Source organism: Buceros rhinoceros, unplaced genomic scaffold, assembly GCF_000710305.1.
Source record: "Buceros rhinoceros silvestris isolate BGI_N320 unplaced genomic scaffold, ASM71030v1 scaffold34990, whole genome shotgun sequence".
Lineage (NCBI taxonomy): Eukaryota > Metazoa > Chordata > Aves > Bucerotiformes > Bucerotidae > Buceros > Buceros rhinoceros.
This window is the reverse complement of record NW_010390726.1, coordinates 421-763: the sequence shown is the minus strand read 5'-3', so window position 1 is coordinate 763 and position 343 is coordinate 421. Positions and strand designations below refer to the sequence as shown.

Here is a 343-nt window from a genome sequence, read left to right as displayed (position 1 = left end):
GTAGGGGGGGGGCCGGCAGCCAGGGTGGTTCTCGCCCGGGGTGCGCCTGGCTGTCACACCGGTGTTTTCTCAGGGACTGGGATGACCCGCGGCTCTTCACGCTGACAGCCCTGCGCCGGAGAGGCTTCCCCCCCGAGGCCATCAACAACTTCTGTGCCCGGGTGGGTGCCAGAGCCAGGAGGGGATGGAGCAGGTGGCTGTGCGCCCTGACTGGCGTGGTGACGGCAGGCTGTCCCGCAGGTTGGTGTGACGGTGGCCCAGGCGACCATGGAGCCGCATCTGCTGGAGGCGTGTGCGCGGGAGGTGCTGAACGAGCAGGCCCCCCGTGCCATGGCCGTCCTGG

At 70.3% G+C, this 343-nt stretch overlaps 1 protein-coding gene across 1 annotated transcript in view; it reads left to right on the top strand.

The window, feature by feature from the left end:
* The window catches only part of QARS (glutaminyl-tRNA synthetase), a gene marked incomplete at both ends in the record, with an annotated part of 3,901 nt that overhangs the window by 3,171 nt on the left and 387 nt on the right, over positions 1-343 (top strand). Inside the window, 2 exons of the mRNA XM_010138901.1 lie at positions 74-161; positions 241-343. The exon at positions 241-343 is cut by the window's right edge and continues 1 nt beyond it. Of these exons, the coding sequence (XP_010137203.1) occupies positions 74-161; positions 241-343 (191 nt within the window). The remainder of the gene's footprint in view (positions 1-73; positions 162-240) is intronic.